At 47.5% G+C, this 25,716-nt stretch overlaps 1 protein-coding gene across 1 annotated transcript in view; it reads left to right on the top strand.

Moving 5' to 3' along the window:
• The window catches only part of GIGYF2 (GRB10 interacting GYF protein 2), a 1,722,773-nt gene that overhangs the window by 252,214 nt on the left and 1,444,843 nt on the right, over positions 1-25,716 (top strand). Inside the window, exon 4 of the mRNA XM_086942529.1 lies at positions 3,718-3,813. Coding sequence (XP_086798655.1) covers positions 3,718-3,813 — 96 coding nt within the window. The remainder of the gene's footprint in view (positions 1-3,717; positions 3,814-25,716) is intronic.

Here is a 25,716-nt window from a genome sequence, read left to right as displayed (position 1 = left end):
GGTGGTAGGCGGACTCTCTGCGTTCTTCCGTTGAGGAAGGAGATGATCCAATCCAGTGCCTTCTCCTGGATTCCGACGTTGCTGAGGCGATGCACTAGGGTGCGGTGGCAGACCGTGTCGAATGCCGCGGAGAGGTCTAGGAGGATGAGGGCCGCTGTGTCTCCGTTGTCCATCAGGGCTCGGATGTCGTCGGTGGCAGCGATGAGGGCGGTCTCGGTGCTGTGGTTGGCTCGGAAGCCGGACTGTGAGGGGTCGAGGGATCCATTCGTCTCGAGGAAGGCGGCCAGCTGTTTGTTGACGGTCTTCTCGATGACTTTTGCAGGAAACTGGAGGAGCGAGATGGGGCGGTAGTTCTTGAGTTCGGTGGGGTCCGCTGTGGGTTTCTTGAGTAGAGCGCTGAGTTCGGCGTGCTTCCAGCTCTCAGGGAAGGTGGCGGAGTCGAAGGAGGTGTTGATGATGTCCCGTAGGTGGGGTGCGATGATAGCGTCGGCTTTGTTGAAGACGTGGTGAGGGCAGGGGTCGGTTGGAGATCCGGAGTGGACGGAGTTCATCGTGCGGACCGTGTCTTCGGTGCTGACCGGGGTCCAGGCGCGGAGGGTGGTGGTGGGTGGCGTTGCTGCGGTCGTGGCGTGCGTCGGTTGACTGCTGAAGCTGTTGTGTATGTCCGCGATCTTGTTTTGGAAGTAGGAGGCGAGGGAGTTGCAGAGGTCTTGCGATGGGGTGATGTCGTTGTTTCCGGCGTTGGGGTTGGAGAGCTCTTTCACGATGTTAAAGAGTTCCTTGCAGTTGTGTGCGTTGTTGTCCAGCCGGTCCTTGAATGCAGTTTTCTTGGCGGTGCGGATCAGCTGGTGGTGCTTCCGGGTGGCGAGCTTGAGGGTGGTCATGTTGTTCGGTGTGGGTTCCCTTCTCCAGACTCTCTCGAGGGCTCGGCAGTTCTTCTTGGAGCTCTTGAGTTCGTCGGTGAACCATGGTGCTTTCTTGCTGCCGTGTCTGCTGGGCGGGATCCTCAGAGGGGCGAGTTCGTCCGCGCAGTTGCTGATCCACTTCGTGAGGTTGTCGGCGGCCTGGCTGGGGTTTGCAGAGCTGGCAGGTGGGTGCTGGTTCAGGGAGGCGGCGAGTTGGTCGGCTGTGATCTTGTTCCAGCTTCTTCGAGCAACCTGTTGCTGGTGGTGGTGGATCGTCGTTCTGTTGAAGGTGAAGTGGACGCAGCTGTGGTCCGTCCAGTGGAGTCCGGTGGCGTGGCTGAAGGCGATGTCTTTGCTGGATGAGAAGACGGCGTCGAGAGTGTGTCCGGCGAGGTGGGTGGTGGAGGACACCAGTTGCTTGAGTCCAAGGTTGGTGAGGTTGTCGAGCAGGGTGCTGGTGTTGCGGTCGTTGTTGTTCTCCAGGTGGAAGTTGACGTCTCCCAGGAGGATGTAGTCAGCGGAGCGGAGGGCGTGCGGGCTGATGACGTCGGCGATGTCCTCGCTGAATTGAGTGCGTGGTCCCGGGGGTCGGTAGATCAGGGTGCTTCTGAGGGTGGTCTTGGGGTTGATGTGGATCTGGAAATGCAGGTGTTCGGCGGTGGTGAGGGTGTCTTCGGTGCTAGTCGTGATGCGGATGGTGTTCTTGTGGATGATGGCGATGCCTCCTCCCGTCTGGTTGGCGGTGCGGTCCCTCCGGGTGATTTTGTAGCCCTCTGGGATGGCGATGGCGATGTCGGGCGCTGAAGAGGCGTTCATCCAGGTCTCCGTGAGGAAGGCAACGTCCGGGTCTGCGGTGTCTAGGAGGTTCCAGAGTTCGGTGGCGTGTCTGTGGACGGAGCGGGTGTTGAGCAGGATGCACTTGAGGTGGCTGCTGCTGGTGTTCGGCTTGGCGGGTGCTGGTGCCGGGCAGGTCCGGATGCAGGTGAACTTGCAGGCGTGGCAGCTGAAGGGTCCGTGGGTTCGTCTCGGGGTGGCTCGGTAGCATCCCGGGATTCGGCCGGTGTTGAGTGCGTTGAGGGTGGCGGCTGTGTACGTCAGGCGGGTGGTTCGGGGTCCTCGTGGGCCAGGGGTCCTGGCACTGGGCGCGGTCTAGGCGCGGACGGGCGTAGACGGGCTTACCTTTGGCGCGCCTTCGGCGCACAATCGGCGTGCCCGCTGCGCGTGACCGCTGCGCGTGACCGCTGCGCGTTCGCACGGTCGCCATATAAGGCGAAGTGCGCGGGTGGGCGGAGCAGCTGGGAGGCGGGAGCGGGGAGGGTACAGAAGGGAAAAAGGGGCGGGGTAAGCGGCGGTGGTGGGAAGCGGGGAGGGAGAGCGGAGGGCGGCGAGGCAGGCGGGCAAACAGGAAGGAAAACGCTAACACGGGCACAGATTCACAAGAAAAAACAGGCACAAATGGAGAGTAAAAACAAGACCCAGAAAAATAAAAACAGTAAAAGCAAACCGGCAGGCGAGCACGGACCACGCCGCTCGGAGGAGGGGGCCTGGTCAGCTCTGGATACAATGAGTCTGGCGTTGCTACCGTCCCTCTGCACATTTTCTCCATATGGCCTTTCCTCTTCACCATCTTGTCAAACAAAGATAAAATAACAATACCTTGAGTCAGTTGCTCGAAGTTAGCTGGGGGCCCAGTTCAGCCTCCTTCAGGTGCCGATGGGCGTGGACAGGCCCGCCCTTCACCTGGGCGCGTCCCAGCGTGCGTCCCGTGCCACTTGCTGACATCGGTGTTTTGAGGAGTTGAAGTGTTTTGGGAGAGGAGTTGGCCTAACTAATAGGGCGGTCGGCCTCAAATCTGGAGAACTGGGTTTGAGTCTCGGCAACAACGATGAACATCCTGTGATTATGGGTCAAAGCACTTAATCTCCCTGTGGCTAACGAAAATGAATGTTTCCTCATGTAACACAACTGGTGCTATGTCCCTGTGGCTAACGAAAATGAATGTTTCCTCATGTAACACAACTGGTGCTATGTAAAGCGCTCCTATACCTGATACCTTCGGGTCAAATGTGTGCTATATAAAACTCAGTGGAAAAAATTAATCCTCGATTAGTGGCTACACAGCGCCGCGGGTCGGCGTCTGTGTTTTGGGTGCCTCAGGCGCAGGGCAAGGCAGGATATGTAGTACCCCGCGGCTTCTCCCAACAATCCGGTGAGTGCCGAGCAGGAATCCTCTATACGCGGCTACACTGTGCCGCAGGCTGGCGTCAGTGTTTTGGGCGCCTCCAGGCTCTGGGGAGAGCGGGAAATGTAGTTCCCCCGCGGCTTCTCCCAACAATCTGGTGAGTGCCCAGCAGGAATCCTCGATACATAGCTATTCCAGTCAGACTAATCAAAAACAGTATCACATTTAGCAAAAAGTGGGGGTAACCATAAGAAGCCGATCCTACTTTCCTTCAGGCGTTAATGTCTATTTTGAGGCTTTCTCGTAGTTGGATGTATTGGAACATAGATATGCTGTAAACACTACCTTAATTGGCTCATAGTGGAAGTTGATGGGGTAAAAATGTCTTAGAAGAGGGGTTTTCGTTTTCGTTTTCCTTCTGGAGAGATGTTTTGCTTATGTTCTCCAATGTGGTATATCTTTTATCACCTTACAGTTACATAATGTACTTCTGAGACGAGTGCATGTTTTTCCAGTGTGTATCTCGTGGCACTGTAGTTGTTTTTGGATTCATAGTATGGGGGAAGCTTTAGTCTCTCTAGTTTGGAGATGCATGAATAATTCTTTTTATATATTTGTCTTATTTTGCAGATTCCTTCAGACCTCATGGATAAGGAGTTTCTACCTATTCTACAGGAGGAGCCCCTGCTACCACTTGCACTGGTGCCTTTTACAGAGGAAGAACAAGTAGGTTTCTGTTGCTGAAATTGTGTTTGCTGTTTATTTTTGGCATGCTATTACTTTGGGTTTTGGTTTGAAATCTGGATTACTTAGTTTAATGTATGGCTGACAGCTGTGGACACTTTAAAATAAGTCTATGTGAGATGTTTAAAAGATTATCAATTGCACTGGCAAGCAAGGGGCATGAAATACGTCACTGTGATCTTTCTGTTCTCTTTGCACATCTTCCATTTTCCACCATTACAGCACGGAATGAGTCCAGCGACGTTTCTTTTTCGAGTTTTCTGTGGCTTGCACTATAAACTTCTTTTGTTTTTTATGTTTTGTCACTCACATGTGTGCTTACATTTATTCATTGAGCTGGTTATAGTATAGTTAATCTAGAATTGGCACGGTTCTTATTGTTAACTGTATTTTAGGGGTGACCTTAGAACACTGAGGTTACAAGGAAGTACATTAATATTCTTACACTTTTGTAAGACAAAACTGCTAAGGTTCTTGTCCGTCAACCATTGCTGTACAAGTCCACAGCAATAAACCACCCACTATTACAGCTGAACAAGCATGGGTAAATTGAAGCGATCGTTCGCCATCCTGCCATCCAGCTGACTTTAATTTAGTCCACCAGTGCAGGTCCTAACAAGCTACATACAACTGCTTCTTGACATCCCACAATAACGCCAAGTATGGGGTGATGTTAACGAAGTGCATCCCAGCAGATCTCTCTACCATTTCTCCATTTGGCCTATACCTGTTCAGGACCATAAACGTTAAACAAAATAGCTTAGAATGGACTACCCAGTGCAGTAAGCGGCTAAGAGGACTATGAACGCAAGAAATGGCACAAAGGGACCTGCAGAGCTGCTCGGATCTTCCAGCTTATTGAAAACCATAAACTGCACACCCGTCTCTCACTTCACCCATCAGTCTGTAAGCACTGTGTCCTATAGCATGAGAACAGCACCTCTGTTGACATCACACATGATATGGAAATTTTTACCGCACAAGATTAAAACTAAGACCACACACACTTTCCATTTAGATAAGCAGTTCAGAGACCCAAATGGGAATTATAAGTACTATACAAGTGTTGCTGTACAAAACATATAATTTAAAGTTGGAAAGAAAGCACCAGGCCAGAACTGTCTTACGTATGCCATGTGTTCTAAAGTACATAAGCCTTAGATTTCATTGTTGCTTCATCTTTTTACCTGAAACGCATGGGGACTGTTCACTCCCCTGCACCGGTCTACATAGCTTTTCGTAAAGAATTAACTTGACCGTAGCAGTTGTTTTATAAAATGTAATATTACAGTGCACTTACACTTAATAGTGCATAATGCAGTAAGCAGGTCTCTCACAGGATACTCCTCAATGTTGCACAATATACATGTAGCATTCATAGTATTCACATTAGTCAGTAATGCAAAGTAATGCATGCTTTGTATTTGTGATAAGGTATTTAGCCTCTTAAAATTAGTTTGCTTCTTTTTAAGTGGATCTAGAAACCTTTGCAAAATATTTAAATTCCAAGTTTTCCTCTTTGATCCAGGGTGCCCTTCAATAATGCCTAAGGTCACACTTTACATGCCTTGGAGCTCAAAGCCTGAGTGTCTATTTACTAGACATTCTCAGTCATGATATTAGTGGTGATGTTACAAATTTAGATGCCCTTAAGTGTTTTATTGAAAATGTTCTTTCTGCTTGCAGGCACTTTGAGCTTACTGTAATGTATTAATGGGTCTCTAGATATATTTTAATGGATTTCTTATGTCCTTGTGAGTCCTGACAAAATTCAAATGAAAGTCCGGCGACAAAACTCACAAGATCACTCAGATTACATAATCAGTGGGTAAGACCAATCCTAAATCTTCAAAAAATGCACCTCTCACGTAACTTTAAAATTCCCATTGAACAGTCTCATTACACTTCATGTACAATTTAGTCTTTCTTGCCAGTACATCTCTTATACCTTACTCATGAGCCCTCCTAAGTCAGTCAACCCAATGTTGCTGAGAATTGGGCCCTTCTCTATACTGTGAGGAGCAAAAAATAAAGATGGGGGTCCATTGTGAACATTTGTGGGACAATATCAAATGTTTTGAAAATTCTAAATTATTGTGAGTTGCTGCTTTAAATGTTATACCAGCAATATCCTTTGTATGGCATCACAGCACTTCACTAGTCATTGGCGACTTTACAGAGTTTTTTGAAGTTGCCATTTCAGTGGAGTCTCATGTCGCTTGATACAAGGTGTTAGCGGTAGTGGGAATAGGTAACCTCTTACATTTTCTAAATTGATGGTAACTTCAGTTTCTGTGAGTTCTGGGTAAGATTGCATGGTTGGATAGATAGATTTTTGCAGCGTGCATCTTTCTGGATTCACTATGCTGTGCATTATTCCGCGGTCTTGTGGTTGGGTCCGGAATCGTAGTCTTTTCTTTTCTTTGTTTTTTTTTTTTTTTCGTAGCCCAGGTGGGTGTCGACGTCTCACCTTTTGGTGTATTTCCGGTGACGTCGGCACGCTTCCTGCGGAAGCACCCACTCTTGGGCGCCATCTTCAGATTCTTTTTTCCGCGGTTGGGTCTGGATCGTTCCCGAGAGGGCTCCAGACATTTTTGGAGAAAAAGAAGAAAAAAACGCAGTTTTTGGACGAAAAACATCGGGGAAGACTTCAGGAGACTGCATCATCGAGAAGATAGACGAAAGAGGGAAGAGAGTTCCAGAACTTCGATTTTCCATCGAGGAATGCGAGCACAGGGGGCCCCCTGAACGCATGAGATGTACAAGACTCCTTTCAAGTTCTGCGCGAATTGCCACCACAAGTACGTACAGAAGGACCAGCACCCGGTTTGCAACCTCTGCCTACCGGTAGACCACAAGAGCAGCGCCTGCTCCGCCTTCACGCTGAAAACTCTTCGAGTTCGAGCGAGACAGAGAGTAGCCAACGCCACGATGCAGGGTAAGGGCCAGCCTCCATCCCTTCGAGACCTGGTTCTATCTTCAGACGAAGAAGACAACAAAGCCGCCGACAAAGACGACGGCTACATGGTCGTAGAGACCGATATTACGAAGACTCCAAGAAATTTGTTCTGCGCCAAAGAGATCGGCCGACCCATTAGACGCAGATCTGGCTGCCGAAATGGAGAAGAAGAGGCGTCTCGAAGCAGAAATGGAAAACATCCTGCAACGAAAAAAGGATTTCGACGCCAGGATGAGAGACTACATAATCCCGACCAAGCCCAAGCTACAGGTGCATGACGTGGTCGAGGAGGAAGAGGATGAAGTCGAGGAACAGTCGGGGAATGTCGAAACATTTGACGAACCGGACGAAGACGAGGCCTTCGACTACTATGAGGAGGACGACAACCGCAGGACGCTCCTGGGTTCGGCGACCTCGTAAAGCCAGGAGATCGACTGGCAGGATGTCGACACAGAGTCCAGAAGAAAGCATCAACACTTATCCTTCGAGGCCTTCGCCGCCAGATGACATTGGCGTGTACAACACGGTCATCAGGAATGCAGCAGCTGTCTTCAAGGTGAAACTCGACGAAGAGCAGCAGAAGGCTGACTTTCTCCTCGAGACATTGCTCCCCACACAGACCAAGTGCCAGTACCTGCCAATGCTAGAAAGTGTCATGGCACAAGGGAAAGAAGCCTTCAGGGAGCCGGCTACTTGAAAGTCAGTCACCCCAAGGACTGAAAAGAGGTACAAACAATTATCGAAGGACCCTGTCTATATCCAGGGCACGGTCTCAGCAGACTCCATCATTGCTGCCACAGCAAGGAAGAGGGCTAATGTGTCTAGTACCTCAGGACCACCTCCAGACAAGGAGAGAAAGAGGATGGACTTGGTAGGGAGAAGAATTGAAAGGAATGCTGCGATGCACTGGCGAATGGCCAATTCCAACGCACTACTAAACAGACATCCGTACCAAATAATGGAGGAACTGGGCAAGTTGATGAAAAACATGCCTCAGGAATTCAGAGAGATAGCTGAAAACTTAGTCGAAGAGGGAAGAATGTGGCAAACTCTTGCATCAAGACAGCTCTGGACGGAGCGGACACCTCCAGTAGGCTCATGATGATGGGCATCACTGAAAGAAGACAAGCCTGGCTCAGGGTGTCAGGCTTCAAGCCAGAGGTACAGCACAGCATACTGAACACCCCGTTCAACGGACAGACCTTGTTCGGGGCCCCAGTAGACTAAAAGCTCAGCCAACTAAAGAAGGACAATGAAACAGCAAGGTCCATGGGGGCATTGCAGTTCAGAGGGTCCAAAAGGGGCACCCCATCACGAAGGCCCAACGGCAGGGGTGGGAACCAGCCAGGAACATCGCACCAGGCGTTCCAACAATCCCACCAGACGGAGAACCAAACACAGCAAGGCCAGCAAAAGCAGTCCTGGAAATACCAGCAGAGGGGCCAGCCCTTTCGCGGGAGAGGCAATGGACGGGGCCAGAATAGGAGGGGAGGTCAGCAACCCCCTACCAAGTGACTTGGTCAGGCAACATGTGCCCACCCAAATAAGAACTCCCAGGGTGAGGCACGAGAACAGCACGCAGGGGTCAGGCACACTAAGTACCTGCGGGCATGTGAGACCAGTGGGAGGAAGACTAAAGCATTACTTCCAGGAGTGGAAGAAAATAACTTCAGACAAATGGGTTCTAAACCTCATGCAGTTCGGATACTGCGTAGAACTGGAAAAGGCACCAACAAGTAGAAAGCCAAAGAGAAGGCAACTAGCAAAGAAAGAGTTGCAGCTACTCCAAAAGGAAGTGGGAGAGCTCCTGCAAAAACAAGCCATAGAACCAGTACCTTACAGAGAAAGGAACAGAGGGTTGTATTCTACGTACTTCCTGGTGCCAAAGGTAGACGAAACATTGAGACCCATCCTGGACCTAAGGTTCTTAAACAAATTCATAAGAACGCAAAAGTTCAAAATGACATCCCTGCAAGAGGTGCTCCCTCAATTGCAAAAAGGAGACTTCATGGTCACCATAGACCTAAAGGATGCCTACCTGCACATACCAATGAACAGAAGTCACAAACATCTGCTCAGATTCGCCATAGGGGAACACCACTATCAGTTAACAACCCTAGCGTTCGGTCTAAAGTCGGTGCCAAGGGTCTTCACAGAGTGCCTAGCAACAGTCGCAGCACACCTAAGAAGGGAGGGAATACACGTATACCCTTACCTGGACGACTGGCTAATAAAAGCAATGTCATACCAGATATGCAAGGAGCATGCACAGAGAGTGACAAGAACACTGATGGACCTGTAATTCTCCATACACTGGGGGAAATCCTCAATGGAACCTGAACAAATAAAGATCTTCCTGGGAGCTCAGATCGACACCGTACCGACCAGGGTGTTCCCAAGCGAAGAGGTCAGTTGCACTGGTGAAGGAGACAAAACTCTACCAGAGGGGGCAAGCTCGGACAGTGAGAACAGCGAGCAAGATCATGGGCATGATGGCATCATGCATTCACCTAGTGCCAAATGTGTGGCTGCACATGAGACCCTTGCAGGAGTGGTTACAAGGGCAATGGTCACAAGCAACAGGGCGTTGGGAGGATCTAGTGGTTGTAACGCACACAGTGCAGAAAGTAATGGCATGGTGGAACATGAAGAACCTGACATAGGGAAAGCCTCTAACGCCGCCAACGGTGACCATCACCACAGATGCATCCCAGAAGGGATGGGGAGCTCACATGGAGAAACTCAAAGTGAGGGGTCTGTGGACACCAGCAGATACGATAAAGCACATCAATTTCCTGAAGTTGAAGACAGTCTTCCTTGCTATAAAAGCCTTTCAGACAAAACTGTACAACCAGAGGGTGTTGATCCGGACAGACAACACTACAGCGATGTTCTACATCAACAAGCAGGGTGGAACACAATCTGCCACGCTCTCGAAGCTGGCGCAGGAGATATGGACTTGGGCCATCCCTCTCAACATAGACCTGCTAGCCATTCATCTGCCAGGGAAGGACAACGTAGAATCAGATTGGCTCAGCAGACAGACATTGGCAACCCACGAATGGGAGCTCAATGCACAGGAGACAAAAAGGCTGTTCGACAGGTGGGGGACACCGTCGGTGGACCCATTTGCAACACGCCAAAATGCCGAAGCTTCGCATCCAGGTGGCCCGGGGAGGGGTCCCCGGGGAATGCCCTATGGATAGACTGGTCGAGGACATTTGCTTACGCTTTTCCCCCGATACCACTGATTCACAAGGTCCTCAGCAAGTGCAGAGTGAGCAACATGACACGGATACTGGTCGCACCACAGTGGGCCAGGCAGACATGGTATTCGCAGATCATGGAGATGGCACAGAGCGCACCCCACAGATTCGGAAGGAGAAAGGACCTGCTAACCATGCAAAACGGGCAGGTGCTACACCCAGAGCCAGAGAGCCTGAGCCTGGTAGCGTGGCTCCTGAGGACATAGAATTTGCGCATCTGAAACTACCAGAGAGCACCCTGAGGCACAATAAGATGCAAAGAGACTCAACGGTGCTTAGATACCTCACGCACCTACTAGACAAGAAACTAAGCTCATCCTCCTTGAGAGTTCTTAGCAGCAAAAGTCGCTTACACAAGAGGGGAGACGTGTAAGCGTTTCTTCACCTCACAAGTGATTAAAAGATTCCTAGAAGGAGCAAAGAGGATTGCGCCTCCAAAGAGGGTGCCACCACCTGCATGGAACCTTAACCTGGTACTAACAGAACTGATGAAACATCCTTTCGAACCAATTCACAAAGCATCCCTAGAGAGGCTAACAATGAAAACAGCTTTCCTGGTAGCAATCCCCTCGCTGCGCAGGGTAAGCGAACTGCAGGCATTAACGTTACAGGCACCCCACATCCAAATTCACAATGATAGGGTGGTAATGAGAACAGACCCACACTTCATGCCGAAGGTGGTGTCAGGGTTCCACATGAATCAAACTATACAAATACCAAGTTTCTTCCAGAAACCGACAACAAGCGCTGAACGAGCTCTTCACACCCTAGACGCCAGAAGGGTTGTCATGCACTACATTGAAAGGACAAAGGATCACAGGAAAACAAAGCAATTCTTTGTTTCCTACGCAAAGAGCTTCATGGGAAAACCAGTAACTAAAGGAACAATTGCGAGATGGATCGCACAGACGAAACAATTCTGCCACAAACAGGCAGGGAAAGAGCTGGCTGGGGGACACGTGCCCACTCTACCAGGAAAAAGGGAGCTACAATGGCTTTCCTGGCCAACACACCCGTTCAGGACATATGCCTGGCGGCAACATGGGCTTCAGTGCACACGTTCACAAAGCACTACTGCGTGGATGTACAGATGAAAAAGGAAGCACAAGTCGGATAAAAGTAGCTTTAACACATATTCAATAACCAACGCTCATCTTCCACCCAGCCGCCACAAAAATGAGAAACCGCTACAAAGTCTATGCACAGCATAGTGAATCCAGAAAGATTCACGCTGCAAAACGAATAGTTTCTTACCTGTCGGTGTAGTTTTGCAGCTTGAAGATCTTTCTGGATTCACTAGCGACCCCACCCACCTCCGCCAGAAAGATGAGGCTCTTCACTTCTAGAATCCACCCTTGGATTCCACTGGACTCTTGCACAGTCTTCTCCAGCTGCATCTTTCCTGAAGTAGTCATTGTCGTCAACAGTGGTTTCTGACGTCACTTCGCATCATTATACCCGGCTTCCCTGGTGTAGGTATCCTGGTTCCTTGGGTATCCACGGGTGGGGTGACTCCCCAACCTTATGTCTTCCACAGGGTTTCTTCAAAACTGCAACCGCGGCTTTCCCGTGGACTTATATTGGACACGCGTCTGTGTTTTCTCTCTGCACACAGCCTCCGTTGGGTATGTGGGTACTTACCTTGGGTGCTTCCTTCTGTCCCCAGCTCCTCTGAGTCTCCTGGCCCAAGTCCTGACTTCAATTGTCGTTCACATTCCCCCTTTCTAGTTTGTGGTTTGGTCTCCCCCTTGAGACGACTGTTTTTTGTGCTTACTTACCTTATTGTAAATGAAGTATTGTGTATTTGCGTTGATATCTCTGGGTAGGAGATATACTAATGTGCTAGTGAGTGTTGTGTAATAAATAGACATTTGTTTATTTATAAACTGTGTAGTTCTTATTTGTTTACCCTACACTACATGATTAGAACTGGTAAAACAAGCTGCTTAACACTTTTTCAAGATAAGCTTGAAGGCTGCTCTCCACAGCTACCACTTTTAGAGCTTTTTATATTTATGTAAGAACACTAAAATAACCATAAGGGTTGCCTGGGTTAGTGCAAGGTGCATCACTTAAATGTGCACCATGTACCCATGTTTGATGGAATGAGGATTCAACCCACCACATAATTCCTGTAAAAAAAGAATCCAACTGCACAGAGGCAGTATTCAATAAAGCAAGAAGCTAAAAAACAGTCCAGGAGATTTTGAATTAACTTGAATACCAAGGGCTGATTGACAATTGCCCTGGTCAATGAACAATCCTTTGTTTCCAGTCATGAAACCTGACCATTCATATAGTCTAGTTTTAGATTAGACATTTAAACACTTGCACTAAGACATTTGCAGTCCAAAATGCACACAGTGCAGCATTAATGAATGACATTGTGAGAAAAATATATAGAACACTTGATATCTCAAATGGGTTTTTTGGCCAAAATATAGCACCTGAAAGCAGGTAACTAACAACATTCTCAGCGCTAGGGTCACAGTGGCAATTTTGACTACTCCCCCAAGGTTATAAGAACAGCCCGGGGTTGTTTTCGGCCAGAGTAACTGAGTTACTTCAAAAATTGGATGAAGAGGCATTGTCCTATGTGGTTGATATTTATCTGACGAACGATGAGCTAGAGGAACACTTGAACAGGGCAAATACCATCATTTTGGGATTTGCTTCAGAGGGCTATGAATGTAACTTTCAAAAATAGGCCACCTCAGTGTCCTGTTTTTAGGATATGCGCTTTCAAGTGAAGGGAAAACCCTGGCAGCCATTTTTTTTTTTTTAGAAAAATGCACGCTGCTCCTACCTCCAAAATCATAAAAAAAATGACAATCAATCCTAGGATTCCTAAATTTTGGTAGAACATACATTTTAGATTAGGCAGAAAGAGTAAAAACTTTCTACCACTTAATAAAACATGATTTTTCAGTAAAACAATGGACACAGAAACACAGATACACTTCGTTCCTTCCAAGCTGACATGATAGCTTCCAAAAACAGACACGCGTAAAAGTACACAACCTGGTGAACCGTATAATTGCGAGTCTATCTGGGTATACCTATCTGACATACAGTGAAGGTGAAACAGTACCAATTGCAAACAAATCATATTTGTACACAAATGCTGAGAGGCGCATCGCATCTACAGAAAAGATTCGGACAGCAGTACAGACTGCTGTAGTAAGAGAGAGCACTTGCACAACAAATAATAGTAGTTACTCTGGTTCCAGCCTTAGAGGATGTGACCAAAGCAAGCGTCCCACACGCTTAAGCCTTACAATCCTAAATGGATACAATGGGCTAATTCTCTCCCTGCAACTGATGTAGAATTCAGGTATGACCCAAGTTTAAAGACACAAGCATTTCTGCAATACGAACAAGAATATCCTCTACCAAACAAAATAATGCCTCTAGACCAGTATGAATATACAATTTACACTGACGGATCTGCTCAACTGGCCATAGGGAGTAGGCAACAATATAGCGCTTCATGTGCAATCGTTAAAGGTCGCATGCAGGATGGAAAGTTCCATCTAAGTTGCACGAAACTTAATCTCTAGGAGACTGCATGGCACAGTTGGCAGAGTTAAAAGCCTTGATACTGGCCCTGGTAAATACGGATCGTGAATTCCCCACACTAATTGTGTGTGATTCGTTTTACTGTGTACAGTCATATATTGAATACTTGCAACACTGGATTCAAAACTGGTTCAAAGACGCAAAAGCTGGCACAATTAAGCATAAACTACTATGGGAACAGGTAGTGGAGTTGAAAACCGAACTACCGAGGGCTCACATGATACATACACTGAGTCATCAGCGTAATGGCGTTCACGTTGAAGGGAATTTATTGGCTGATGAAGCCACTAAGGGGGCTGTACGCATGGCTTCCATAGCTGCAATTACTTGTTTTAAAACGAAAATATACGGTGAGATTATGGTGGCTCTCATTGCTTCACGCAAAAACAGCAAAGCAGTACCAAAATAATTTCCACTCAAATACTCCTACAAATTAGATGCAAATAACATTCCATTTGCTCATATTCCTGGAGTAGGGGGATAGAGTATTTCCAAACATGGATCGTAGTTTAGGTTTAATTCTAGCAGCACACAAGAGGATAGGTTCTGCACATGCAGGAGTTACGGCAACAGTTTCTTTATTGAAACAACGCTATTGATGGCCTGGATTAACAAAGCAGACTAAGGACTATGTCTTGAAATGCGACATCTGCCAGCAGATGAAAGGTTCCACAGTAACACTTCCAACGAAGACACCATTGTTAAAATCTGCAAAGCACTAGATTGTGTGTACTTGGACCACTGCGGCCCCTTAAAAAGAGATGGGGCTTACAGATTTATCATGGTTGCAGTGGATTCCTGCTCGAGATTCCTATGGGTGTGGCCCCAACGCTCTGCTGACGCTCTGCTGACGCTCTACCTGTTATAAAAGATTTGTGAGTCTTTTTAGGGACATAAGTAATTGGCACATTACATTCTGACCAGGGCCCTGCGTTTTAGCTCTCGGGCTTTCAAGGAGGCCATGCGAGGACTGGGTGTAGCATTACGGTACTCCTCTCCATACCATCCAGAGGGAAATTCGGTTGTGGAGAAGAAAAACCGAGACTTAAAGCAGTCTTCAACAGCTAGAGTATTAGGCACGGGTGAGGGGTGGGTTAAACAACTGTATGGAGTGCAGCAAGATTTGAACAATATGCCAAGAAGTTCTCTAGGAGGGGTCACTCCATATGAGGTCCTATTTGGGACAAGAATGTGAGTACCTGATCTTGATTGTGAAGGCTCAGTGGCGGATTAAAAACCTTTTGACATCCATGATAGTTTATGTCCTGGATTCATTTAGATCCTGAAAACTGCCAAAGTAATGTCCACCTGAAGCAGTCCTCCACTGGGGAAGTCAAATCTGTCACGGCAAGACCTGTCTGGATCCCAAAAGTCAGGGATCTGGTCAGAGAGAAAATAGCGGACAAGAAAGGATTTGGGCCATCCTACAGAAAGCCTGTATAGGTCCCAACAGTGAAAGGAACAAGAAATGTACTTCTACCGCCTCTTGCCGGAAAAAAGGAGAAAAGATTTGTCTCAATTGACCTAATCAAACCACACTATGCTGATACTGAGTAGTAGGCCACGCGGACTCCAAAGTAGCAGATGCCCTCCTTTAGCTACAATTCAAGAAGTTCAAACGGAAAGACTCATCACGTTCGAAGAGTCCCCTGTAAGGAATGAAGGACTATGCAATAATGCTATGGAACTCATTCCCCTCCTACCAAAAGTTCAAATTCTGACTTAAAATAATAGACCAATTTCTATTCGACCAAATGCAGATGTCTACATCAACATGCCTCAATAAGAGCAAACTACAATTTCTGCAAATCCTGATGCTGTACCAACAATTGATCGAACTGCTTATGACTACTTCATAAACTTTTATACATTTATGGTCATTACTTTTAGCATACATCTGCTAATCCTAGAAATGTGTTCACATACCCCCAGTGGGAACATTGTTCAACACCGCCAAAAGGCAGTTCAAAAACATTTGCACACAAATTTCCATATTTTTCAGGGGTTAACATTTCTGAACCGGCCTCATATTATAAGGTTGCACTGACATCCGCACAGAAAAATATGTTAACAAACACCAAACAGATTTACTCTGCTTCCTTTATTGCCCAGTTGTCTGAACAAGGTTACAACTTTTGGGAAGACCCCATAGACTTAAAATCAGTCTGGGGGTACTAGAGAATGGCAAGTTTAGGGAAACGGAAGCTTTATTTAGAGCATGCCTATCCCTCAAAGGATCGTGTTTTTGAACGAGGCAGTGCAATAGACGTCTTGCCTTCGACCAGCCAAGAACAAAGACTTTAACACATCTCGGCTGCCAACACCATCACTAACTGAGGGTAATGATACATCACAAAAAGAGGTTACATTAGATGACATCATACAATACAATAGATCAGACCCCAATTGGAAGAAATGGTAGATTTGGCCCACAGACACCAATAGTTGTCAGGCAAGATTCCTGGTTAAACGGAAGGGTTTAATATCCATAAGCCAGACCCACGTTATGTACAGAGAGAACATCCAGGGATAGTATTATCCTAGAGTGTTGGGAAGTTGTGCCTTGATTGGCTAAAAACCTCAACACTCACACAGGTGAAACACTTATCCTTAATGTCACAGGATGTGGATCTTAGGGATTTTTTACTATGTGCCAAGAAGCCACGTCTGAAACGTTTCACATATACTGGCATTTATGCCGCCTACATTGAAACATGGAAAAAATCTCAACAAGAGGCCGCTGAGAGATTACGGGAGATAGACAGTATAAATCTAGACAAATCTCTAGCAGTATTAGACAATGGGATAATAACATTGACCTCCAGGATATATTCCTTAGGCAACATTGTATCTACATACTAGAACAAGATTTGCCCTTATTAAACATGGGCAGTCTCAGTTACGTTCTATTATTTTATTAAGCTGGATGCTGCAATCTTTGCGTGCAGGCTATGTGCCTTGGCGTTTTATCAACAGCACGTCTGTTTTCTGAATACAATCTAACAGATAATCAGATAGAAATGGCACAAAGGGGAGCAAAATATACAATGCTGCGTATCGAAAAACTGGACAGATTTCCATTTACAGTGGCTGAATCTCCGTCCACGGAATGCTAATCCATGGCCACATAACTCTACTGGTCACTACTTTTCAGTTACAGTATTGCCTTGAACAAAAGCAGGCAGGCATATATGAAAAAATGGGTAAGGAATCGTGGGAATTACCATACAGATTTCGATGCCGGAGAGGGGATCGAGAAGTGTTTCTGAGCGGTACAAACTGTGTGAACACTTTAAGTGGATCACTTATATGTCAGGATATAATGCTACACAGGGCTTGTAATGGTTCTGTGGCGAACTTGTCCTGTCATCTGAGGGGTGTCCCAGCTGCAGTGATTACCCCAGCCTTTAGGCTACTTTCAAATGGGAGTTACTTGATGCTGAAAAGTCAAGGCTGCTGCGGAATGATCCCGGGCATCACTTATCTAGTAACTGTGAGCACCAGGGTTACTTGTATGCAAGTATTGTTTCCACCGACACATACAGTCAGGGAGGAGTCAATATGGCCTTCATTGAATGTTTCTTTAATACGGTTTGATACTCAAAGCAGAATGAAAGCCATGCTTTTACAGAAGTCTGTGCCTTTAACCTCCGCTCGAGAGACTTTTGATCTCAAGATCGCAAGGACTTGGGCAGAGATACAGACGCTTATCCATAGAAACTGCCCTTTCTATGCCTTAAAAACTCGAGTTGTCATGTTTCCAGCCCATATACCCATTATGGCTTCCCTGGCACTTACAGTAGTTAATAATTGACTTAAGTATTGTAGGTCTGTATCTACTCATGCAGATATGTCCTAATCTATGGTATAGTGCACCCTGCCTTTGGGCTGTAAAGCTAGAGGGGTGACTTACCTACACCTTCAGGCAGTGCTGGCTTGCATGGCACACACGCACGGAACCATGCTGACTGCTGTTTTCCACCTCCCAGGGGCATGCAAGCTGCAAAAGCAGTGGCATGGTCCTAGAGAGTGGGTCCCATGGGATCCTGTTCAGCTTCCAGGTCCTAGGTACTCAGGGTACCACTTACTAGTGACTTGCAGGGAGCAGAAATATCAATTGTGGCTTTGTTTTTAGGGAAGAAGCACTGGCACAGGGACCTGGTTGGCAGGGACCCTGTGCACTACAATTGAAACAACATCAATACCAGGCAAAAAGTTGGGGCTAACCATGTCAAGAGACTTTTCCTCACAGTTGTCAGTTACTAATATCTCAGGAATGCCTTCATCATTCAATATGTAAGTCAAAAAAATTAATAATGCTTATGTAGTGGTATCTGAACAATGCGAGTAATAATCCATTCAGTATGATTAAGACAAAAATAAATTTGCCATCCATGCCTGCACCTTTTATAGAACCAATACTATCCAATCCAACTTTACACCAGGCGTATCTGGTACCGGCATCTGAAAAATGGGAACTTTGTGTGTTACTTTAAATTTGTCACTAGATGCACATTCCAAACAATCTTAGCTTTAACTCCACAGTGGTTTCTCTGCTTGTCCACCAATAGTTTTTTGTTACTAGACTCTTCGTCAAGCTACTACTAAGATGCCTTTGATGGCCTAAATCTACAATCTTACCACTGAGGCCTAATGGTAGTACAATCTTGGAACCTCGAAGTGCCTTGTCATCATGCACATTCATTTAATTTTTTGAACTCCCACATAGTGTTACATTCTTCAAATTCAGGTTTTAACTTAGACCATCCATACTTTATATACCCTTAGGTGTTATGAGATTATTTTCTTCATCTGAAATTGTTTTCACTCATCTTGACTTATACCATTGCACCCAATTGAAAGTACCACATAAACAGGCCTCTCACTAATTATATAATCACCGTGTCATTTTATGTTAATGGCCACTTGTTAAGCGCCCGTCCTCCAAAAAGGTCTCTTGGTCGAGGGCGGCAACTTGTACCAGAGTTAATAATAAGCTTGTCTGAACAACTATGTTTTCAGTTCTTTCCCGAATCCCTCGTAGTTCTCTGCAGATCTTATTTCGAGGGGAAGGTGCTTGAGGTGTGGGAAGCAGACACATAAAATGTGGCTCCCCATATCTCTTCCTTTTTGGAATAACCAGAAGACTTAAATGCACTGATTTAAGCTGGTGGTTAGGGATGTAGTGCTGAATTTTGGAAGGAAAGAAAGCAGGTTTTTTACCATGAAGAGATTTGAAGATTTTACACCCTCTTTTAACAAGCATTTGCAATGCAATAGGTCTCGCATTATTTAAGTTTGAGCTATTAGCATTGTAAATGGCAATTATTTTTTGCTTTATGCTATAGTTTTTTTTTACATAAAAAGCTTCATATAAAATATGTTTTATTAAAGTTATTTATGCAGTATCTAAATTTTGTTTGCATAAAACAGTATAATAATATCTTAGTAAAAAAGTCAAATATTTTAATGGAAATTCACCAATTGTTCATTTATGTGTTGTTTTTGAAAATAGCTAAATTAATAGCTTTGTCATTTACAATGCCAATAGTTATAACTTTCGCAAATGTGACACCTATAGCATTTGTAATGCAACATTTGTATTTACATGACTTAGATGTATTGATATTACAAATAACCATGGCTTTTAATTTTTTTAATACTTAATAAAAGTGATTGTAATTTATAATGGCAATAGCTTAAACTTTTGTAAATAACTTTTGTGAAGTTTATGTTCAGTGTATTTTATTGTAACAAAATCCAAGAACAGAAGTGAAATATTAACATCTTTTTGTGACATTTGTAATAAAGCTTGAAACATTGAGAGAACATATTTGTGCTGTGGTGGTGCTGAGTGATGCTGTGGTGGTGCTGAATGGGGCTGTGGTGATGCTGAGTGATGCAGTGGTGGTGCTGAGTGGTGCTATGGTGGTGCTGTGGTGGTGCTGAGTGATGCTGAGTGATGCTGTGGTGGTGCTGAGTGGTGCTGTGGTGGTTCTGAGTGATGCTGTGGTGGTTCTGACTGATAATGTGGTGGTGCTGAGTGACTGTACTCACTGTCACTCTGCACTCACTGTCACTCTGCACTCACTGTCACTCTGCACGCACTCTGCACTCACTGTCACTCTGCACTCACTGTCACTCTGCACTCACTGTCACTCTGCACTCACTGTCACTCTGCATGCACTCTGCACTCACTGTCACTCTGCACTCACTGTCACTCTGCACTCACTCTGCACTCACTGTCACTCTGCACTCACTGTCACTCTGCACTCACTGTCACTCTGCACTCACTGTCACTCTGCACTCACTGTCACTCTGCACGCACTCTGCACTCACTGTCACTCTGCACTCACTGTCACTCTGCACTCACTCTGCACTCACTGTCACTCTGCACTCACTGTCACTCTGCACTCACTGTCACTCTGCACTCACTGTCACTCTGCACTCACTGTCACTCTGCACTCACTGTCACTCTGCACGCACTCTGCACTCACTGTCACTCTGCACTCACTGTCACTCTGCACTCACTGTCACTCTGCACTCACTGTCACTCTGCACTCACTGTCACTCTGCACTCACTGTCACTCTGCACTCACTGTCACTCTGCACTCACTGTCACTCTGCACTCACTGTCACTCTGCACTCAGTCACTCTGCACTCACTGTCACTCTGCACTCACTGTCACTCTGCACTCACTCTGCACTCACTGTCACTCTGCACTCACTGTCACTCTGCACTCACTGTCACTCTGCACTCACTGTCACTCTGCACTCACTGTCACTCTGCACTCACTGTCACTCTGCACGCACTCTGCACTCACTGTCACTCTGCACGCACTCTGCACTCACTGTCACTCTGCACTCACTCTGCACTCACTCTGCACTCACTGTCACTCTGCACTCACTCTGCACTCACTCTGCACTCACTGTCACTCTGCACTCACTGTCACTCTGCACTCACTGTCACTCTGCACGCACTGTCACTCTGCACGCACTCTGCACTCACTGTCACTCTGCACTCACTGTCACTCTGCACTCACTCTGCACTCACTGTCACTCTGCACTCACTGTCACTCTGCACTCACTGTCACTCTGCACGCACTCTGCACTCACTGTCACTCTGCACTCACTGTCACTCTGCACTCACTGTCACTCTGCACTCACTGTCACTCTGCACTCACTGTCACTTCGCACTCACTGTCACTTCGCACTCACTGTCACTCCGCACTCACTGTCACTCCGCACTCACTGTCACTCTGCACTCACTGTCACTCTGCACTCACTGTCACTCCGCACTCACTGTCACTCCGCACTCACTGTCACTCTGCACTCACTGTCACTCTGCACTCACTGTCACTCTGCACTCACTGTCACTCTGCACTCACTGTCACTCTGCACTCTCTGTCACTCTGCACTCACTGTCACTCTGCACTCACTGTCACTCTGCACTCACTGTCACTCTGCACTCACTGTCACTCTGCACTCACTGTCACTCTGCACTCACTGTCACTCTGCACTCACTGTCACTCTGCACTCACTGTCACTCTGCACTCACTGTCACTCTGCACTCACTGTCACTCTGCACTCACTGTCACTCCGCACTCACTGTCACTCTGCACTCACTGTCACTCTGCACTCACTGTCACTCTGCACTCACTGTCACTCTGCACTCACTGTCACTCTGCATGCACTCTGCACTCACTGTTTCTGCACGCACTCTGCACTCACTGTCACTTCGCACTCACTGTCACTCTGCACTCACTGTCACTCTGCACTCACTGTCACTCTGCACTCACTCTGCACTCACTGTCACTCTGCACGCACTCTGCACTCACTGTCACTCTGCACTCACTGTCACTCTGCACTCACTGTCACTCCGCACTCACTGTCACACCGCACTCACTGTCACTCTGCACGCACTCTGCACTTACTGTCACTCTGCACGCACTCTGCACTCACTGTCACTCTGCACGCACTCTGCACGCACTGTCACTCTGCACGCACTGTCATTCTGCACGCACTCAGTATTCAGCTTGAGAGACTTGAGTTGCCCTCACGGCATCGTCCATACTCACAATGAACATTAACATGAATTAATCAATGCAAGTTATTTGTTTGTTGTTTGTTTGTAATCATTGAGTAACTTAACCATTGTTGCATCTTTGCCATCAATACAATCATTTTTCTACAATTAGCTTTATATAAATTAGCACCTTCACTATCACTGCGCCGTTCCGCCGTTTCAATTGATCAAATATGCACTTGGCACCTAGCAACTAACTGTGACAGACCCACAGTATAAACTTTGTTCCATCCTTGAAGATGGCGGATTTCTTCCCTTGATTTATCTAGTTATCTGCAAGGAATATGACCCCACTCCAAGATGGCGGCCAAAACCGGTAGTCCTACTACCCTTTCCCCCAATTGGAGGCAGCGTTTTGCGCCGGCCTGCGACCAGGAAGTCAGGCAGGCCGGGCGGGACAACCGGAAGTAGGAGGGCGGGAGCCTACCCCGCCTCCCACGGAAGAGCCGCGATTGTTTGGCGCACCGGAGCAGGCAGGAGCCTACCCTGCGCCCCGGTGCCGAAGAAGAGTCTTGCTGCCGGTGGGAGCCGCTGCACTGAGGATGCCGGTGAGTGGGGCTTCGCCTTGTTGGGTGGTGGGGGCATCTGTGTGCGCGCGCGCGGCGGCGGCGGACTGTGTATGTGTGTGAGCGTGCATGTGTGTGTGTATGTGTATGTGTCCTGGAGTCTGTGTGTATGCGTGTGTGTGACGGGGGGGGGGGGTTGCCTGTCTGGGTGCCTGCGTGTCTGTGTAAGTGTAAATGCGTGTGCGTGTGTGTGGAGCCGAGAGGAGAGGGGCTGGTGTGTGTGGAGGGGTCTCTGTGTATGCGTGTAGGTGACGGGGGTGTGCCTGTGTATGCGTGTGTATGTGCGCATGCGTGAGTGCTGTGTATGCGTGTGGCTGTGATGTGCGCATGCGTGAATGTTGACGCGCGTGCACGCAGCTCAATCCAAAGCTCGTCACAGTTTCTGGTCCCTCATTCCCCCGCAGCCGACAGCTATAAGTCTCCGCCCTGGACGCATCCTTCGGATGCGAATTCCAGGGCGAGACCTAAAAATGGATCACTGAGCTGCCAGTGCCGTTTTTCTCAAGGGTTTGATGTGGTAATATCTAGGCTGCCCATCTCTGAAGGTCAAAAAGAGGGATTCTATAGGTGAAGTTTCTTCTTTGTCACCACTAACTCAGTTTTGTCTCAGTTCAATTTAAATTGATGGTTATCCATCCAATCCCGTATGTGCAGCATGATGTCCTGGAAGGTTTTTGAATCTAGGGTATTGTCAATTGTGAAGATCAGCTGCATGTCATGAGCGTAGTTGTATATCTTGACTTTACTCTGCTGGAGAGAGTATATTAGGGGCCGGATTAGGAGAGGTGAGAGAGAGGATCCCTGGGACGCTCCGCAACCAAATTGAACTTTCGGCAAACAGTTGGGAAAAAAGACAGACAACCTGAGTAAGAATTTCTAGAAAGGACTTTGTCCAGTCAAGGGCGGTGCCTTGCAAGCCAGCAGTTTTGACACAGTCAATCAAAATGAGATGGCCGACCGTCAAAAGCAGCAGATATCAACAAGCACTGGCGTTGCCAATAGGTCTCGCAGTAGGAAAGTTGGAGCTATTACAATTGCAAATAACAATGCCTTTTATTTTTGTTTTCATTTTAAAAACATAAAGGGCTTTGTCATTTACAAAACCAATAGCTCCAACTTTCCTACTGCGAGACCTATTGTGCACTGCACAGTGTGGGTGAAAATGGCACTGCGTGTGTGTGAATGGCTTTGAGTGAGTTGCGTTGCGTGGAATGGAATGGAATGGAAATAGATTTATAGAGCGCGATTGCTGCCCGGGGGCGTCCAAGCGCTGGGAGGTAAGAATTGAAGGGACCGATGAAGTGACACATTATAGCTCGGAGACTTTGGTGAATAGTAAGGTCTTCAGGTTTTTACGGAATGACAGCAGGTCCGGGTTGGAACGGAGTGAGAGGGGGAGGGTGTTCCAAAGTTTGGCGGTGTTCACCGAGAACATCCTACCACCGGCTCTGGCTTTCTTTACTCGGGGGACCACTGCCAGAAGGGCCTCAGAGGAGCGGAGGTTCCTGTTTGGGTGGTAGGGGATGACGAGCTTGCTGTTAATAGCAGGTCCTGTTTTCCAGAATGCTCGGTGTGCAATGCACAACGCCTTGAATGACACTCTGTGTTTGACTGGCAGCCAGTGAAGACTTTTTAGTGCGGATCTGGCTGACTGAGCTCGAGGAATTTTTAACAGGGTGCGCGCTGCGCAGTTTTGCACTATCTGGAGTTTCCTGAGGGTCATCTCGGGAGCCCCCACGTATAGAGCATTGTTTGTGTCAAGGCGGGACTGGATCAGGCCTTGGACTGCCACTTTACTGGCTTCTGGAGGCAAGAGTGGAAGGACCTTCCTTAGGGTTTTGAGGATGCCGAAACAGGTGGCGGACAGTTTGGTAGCCTGGGTGGAGAAGGACAGCTTGCTATCCAGCCCCACTCCTAGGCTCTTGACGCTTTCCTTGGGGGTGGGGGGAGTGCCCAAGGCTTGGGGCCACAAGGAGATAAAAGGTGTTGGCGAGGCAGGGCCTAGAAGCAGGAGCTCTGTTTTATCTCCATTTAATTTGAGGGAGGAGCTGGTCATCCATTCCTTTATGTCCTCTAGGCAGCTCAGTAGGCCTCCTTGGGAGTGACTGATGTTCTTTTGAGCCAATGATACCACTAGCTGAGTGTCGTCGGCGTACGACACAATTTTGATGCCGTACGGTTCGACGATTGCAGCCAGTGGTCTCATGTAGACATTGAATAACACAGGGCTCAAAGAGGAGCCCTGTGGTACTCCGCAGCTGAGGGGCCTGCTGGCTGACACTGTGTCCCCATCGAAGATCTGGAATGATCTGTCGGACAGGAAGGAGCCGAACCACCTTAGAGCGTCGCCAGAGACCCCGATGTCCCGGAGACGGTTCAGCAGGGTGGCATAGCTGACCGTATCGAATGCGGCGCTTAGATCAAGGAGGATCACTGCCACTGATCCTCCCTGATCCAGAGCCCTTCGAGATTCCTCGGCGACCGCTAATAAGGCAGTTTCGGTGCCGTGTTTTGGCCTGAAACCTGTCTGGGATGTATCTAGTAGGGAGTGGTGTTCAATAAACTGGACCAGTTGGACGTTTATATATTTTACCAGCACCTTGCCAGCCCAAGGGAGGAGGGAGATGGGGCGATAGTTGGAATAGTCGTCGGGGTTCAAGTTTGGTTTTTTTAGCAGCGCCCGCACCATGGCTTGTTTCCATGCTATAGGTACGACACCTGAGGCTATAGAAGTGTTGAGGAGTTCCAGGATAACAGGCAGGGTGGTTTCGTGAGCTTGCATCAGAACTTCTGGTGGGGCTGGGTCGCGTGGGGAACCTGATTTGACTTGCCGTGCCATTTTACCTAGGGTGTCAAGGTCCAGGGGAGGGAAGTGCTCGAGGGTTGACTGGGCATGGGGAGGGAGTGTTCTCGGGGAGGGTGGGTCGTCTGTCTCTGGAGCTGTTGCTCCTGTTTGAAAGGTGGAGTAAATTTTCAGGACTTTATTATGAAAAAAGTCCGCAAGTTCATTGCATTGAACTTGGGTTTTAGTCGGAGGGGGGGCAGTGGTGACATTAGAACATTGTTTTATTATCTGGAAAATTTCCCTGGGTTTTGATTTAGCCTCTAGGATTTTGTCACAGTAAAAGGTTGATTTCGCCGTTATGATCCCCTCTTTGTAAGTTTTTATTGCCTCTTTATATGCGTCCTTTTTTTCCGGGAGAAAATCCATGCGCCAGGCTCTCTCTCGTTGCCTGCAACGACGTTTTAATTCTCTTAGGGAGTCAGAGAACCAGGGCGCTGATCTCTGTGTTCTTTTAGACGAGGATCTCTGGAGAGGGAGGATCGTGTCTAGTGAGTTCGTAATCCAGCTCACATAATTTTCGTTTGCTGCACTCGGGTCTGAGCAGGGAGGCGGATGGGTGAGTGTTGTTGCATGTGTGAGTGTTGT

Source organism: Lissotriton vulgaris, chromosome 11 (assembly GCF_964263255.1).
Source record: "Lissotriton vulgaris chromosome 11, aLisVul1.2, whole genome shotgun sequence".
Classification (NCBI taxonomy): domain Eukaryota; kingdom Metazoa; phylum Chordata; class Amphibia; order Caudata; family Salamandridae; genus Lissotriton; species Lissotriton vulgaris.
Note: the sequence above shows the minus strand (reverse complement) of the source record. Positions and strands in the feature narration are given on the sequence as shown.